The 2,905-nt window shown below is 44.5% G+C and overlaps 1 protein-coding gene across 1 annotated transcript in view; it reads left to right on the plus strand.

The window, feature by feature from the left end:
* Positions 1–2,640, plus strand: part of tenm1 (teneurin transmembrane protein 1) — a 188,147-nt gene extending 185,507 nt beyond the window's left edge. Inside the window, exon 37 of the mRNA XM_008287438.1 lies at positions 1,030–2,640. Within this exon, the coding sequence (XP_008285660.1) occupies positions 1,030–1,785 (756 nt within the window). The 3' untranslated portion in view covers positions 1,786–2,640. The remainder of the gene's footprint in view (positions 1–1,029) is intronic.
* Positions 2,641–2,905: the final 265 nt, after the last annotated feature.

Below are 2,905 nucleotides of genomic sequence, written 5' to 3' on the forward strand. Positions count from 1 at the left end.
AAATTAAGCAGACTTTGGGAAAAGGGCATATGAAAAAAAAAATCTCAATAATTAAATATAAACAAACTCCAATAAAACTATTAATAATATTTTTTCTTTTTAAAACATGGGTTGAAGGGATGTTTCATAGCAACAAGCCAAGTGAAAAACTTTCAGTTTTATTATTTGAAAAGTTATTACTGTTATATATAGTATATTTCTCATCTATATATTATATACTATTAATCATTTATCTAAATAATTTACCACTTTGAGTACCACAAAGGCCCATTATTACCTGCTGGTTGCCATTTTGTGTGACGTTTGTGCTTCTTGCTAACCAACAATGTGGCTAAAATTACTACAATATTGATAACAATATTCTTTCTGAATAACTGTGAGAAATGAAAGGATTAAACAGTTCGTTGTATCATTGATTCTATTTAAAGTCACCGACCTAAAGTATTTTTCTGGTTGCAAAAACACAACCTATGTTTTATTTGACTTTAAGTTTGGGGTTAGAGGTTCAAAACAAAAAGGAAATTAAACTGACAGGAATAGAAATACGACCAAAATACTGTATATCACAGTAAACATATGTTAACACCCCTCTGACATATTAAGCCAGACAGTTTGCTCTGGTCCATTCATTTGGACTCTACAACACTCATCTCTCACAATATGTTTTCAAAAAAATGTCCTGATACTTCGCTCAGCTCTACGACCCTAAAACCTTTTTCACATTTTGACAAGTCATCGCAGGAAACCGCTGATTAATCACACGCTCGTGACTGCCTGTCTTGGTTTGGCCACTTTCAGGGCATGTTGCAGTTAACACCTCATCACTGTTGTGCTGAAGGTCACTGAGAAACCTCAAACCTAACGGCCATCATTAAAGTCGTGAGGAATAGCTGTGTTTGGTACAAGTCAAAATATCTGCTGTGCAAACATGCATCACAAACAAGCGCGTGGCTGTAAATCATTCAAGCTTCTGTAATAAACGGGTTGTCGTGTGTGTGTGTGTGTGTGTGTGTGTGGTTTTTTTTGCAGGTGGTTTTGGGAATCCAGTGTGAGATGCGGAGACAGCTGAGGAGTTTCATCTCCCTGGAGAGGTTACCGCTGGTCTCGGAGCCCGTGGGCTCAACCTGTCACAGGCCGGCACGTCCTCCCCCCTTCGGCTCCCGGCCCTCTATTCTCGGCCCCAGCATCAGATTTGCGGTTTCTCACGGTCGAGTGAGTGCTGAAGTCATCGGAGTGGCCAGCGAGGACAGCCGCCGGGTGGCAGCCATTTTAAACGGCGCCGTCCACCTCAGCGGCCTGAGCTTCACCGTGCACGGCTGCGACACCCACCACTTCCTCCAGTCCCGGCCCATCGAGGAAGACCTGGCCCTGGGGCTGGGAGTCGGGGGGCGCGTCCTGGAGAGCGGCGTGAACGTGAGCGTGTCTCAGATGAGCGCCACGGTGAACGGCAGGACTCGACGATTCGCCGACATCACTCTCCAGCAGGGGGCGCTGTGCCTGTGCGTGCGCTACGGCGGCAACGAGGAGGAGGAGAGGGCGCGGGTGAGGGAGGAGGCGAGGAAGAGGGCGGTGGAGGGAGCGTGGGAGAAGGAGAGGAAGCGGGTGGATTTGGGGGATGCAGGGAGCCGGGCGTGGAGCGAGGCGGAGAAGCAGCAGCTGCTGTCCGGAGGACGCGTTCAGGGTTACGACGGCTACTACTCCCTGCCTATAGAGCAGCAGCTGGAGCTGTCCGACTGCCCCTCCAACATCCACTTTATGACACTGAGCGAGGTGGGGGGCAGGTAACAGAGACACATGAGCAGCCCCCCACCCCACCAAAGACTGCCTGTTTCTACTCTACTCTGATTTGTTCTACTGTTTCTATACCGTATCGAGGAAAAAAAAAGAAGAAGAAGAAGAAGACGACGACGACAAAGAAGAAGAAGAACAAGACGAGATATTAGGGGGGGAAAAAAAAAACTTCCAAATGCCTTTAATTGTGACAAAATGATGGTATTTTATTATTATCGTCCAGTTTCTCCGATTTCTAACAGTGGCACAAGCAGTGTGGTTTGGCTGTGGCTTCGCTTTTTGTATCCCGACTGACCGACTGACTCACTGATAGACTGACTGTCATTCGCTGTTTCAACACTGTTCATCATTTCGGACTGTGTTCGACGTCACCGAACTGTAGAGATGAAGACTTTAGGATTGCCAGTGAATAATCCTCTTCATGACTCAAATCAAGAGCTCTCCGGTTGCCATTTGAGTTCCTACATGGTTTACCTCGGATATACTATCGTTTACATATTGTGTAAGAGAGGCCTTGTCGACTCTGACACTCCCCTTTAGAGAAGGAAACCTCCTGTGGTTTTCTGCCTCTGGTGTGCTCCAACAGTAGTTTGTATGAGTGTGTATACTAAAAATCAAGAATGTACATAGCCAGTGCTTTCACACTGAAAAAAAAGTGCTCAACTGGAAATTATGTTGTTCATAAGTGTCAGTATTGTTAATCAATAGAAAAACAGTTACATTTTTGCAAAGAATTATACATGGCTATAGTAAATATTCTCGCTGAAAAATCTGACTTTATTGGGTTACAATGCTGATTAAAGTTATTATGTGTGAATTACCAGATTGCTCTCTGGGATTTCATAGGAATTGTTGCTTATTATTTCTCTCCGTGTCTGTTCTCTCTCTCTCTCTCTTTTTCTTTTTCTTTTTTCTTCTTCTTCACGTCTTCTCTGTCTCCGCGCCTTCCCTCCAACACATTTGTTGTGCTGTCTTTGTTCTTGTTTCTGGGAGTTTGTAAGTTTCAAATCTGTGCTGTCATTATCACCCATCATTATGGCTCAAACTGAGATATGCATGAGAAACCTGTCAGAAGAAGAAGAAGAAGAGGAAGAAGAAGAAGAAGAAGAAGAAG

The sequence above is a fragment of the Stegastes partitus genome, unplaced genomic scaffold (assembly GCF_000690725.1).
Source record: "Stegastes partitus isolate 25-593 unplaced genomic scaffold, Stegastes_partitus-1.0.2 Scaffold500, whole genome shotgun sequence".
Classification (NCBI taxonomy): Eukaryota; Metazoa; Chordata; class Actinopteri; family Pomacentridae; genus Stegastes; species Stegastes partitus.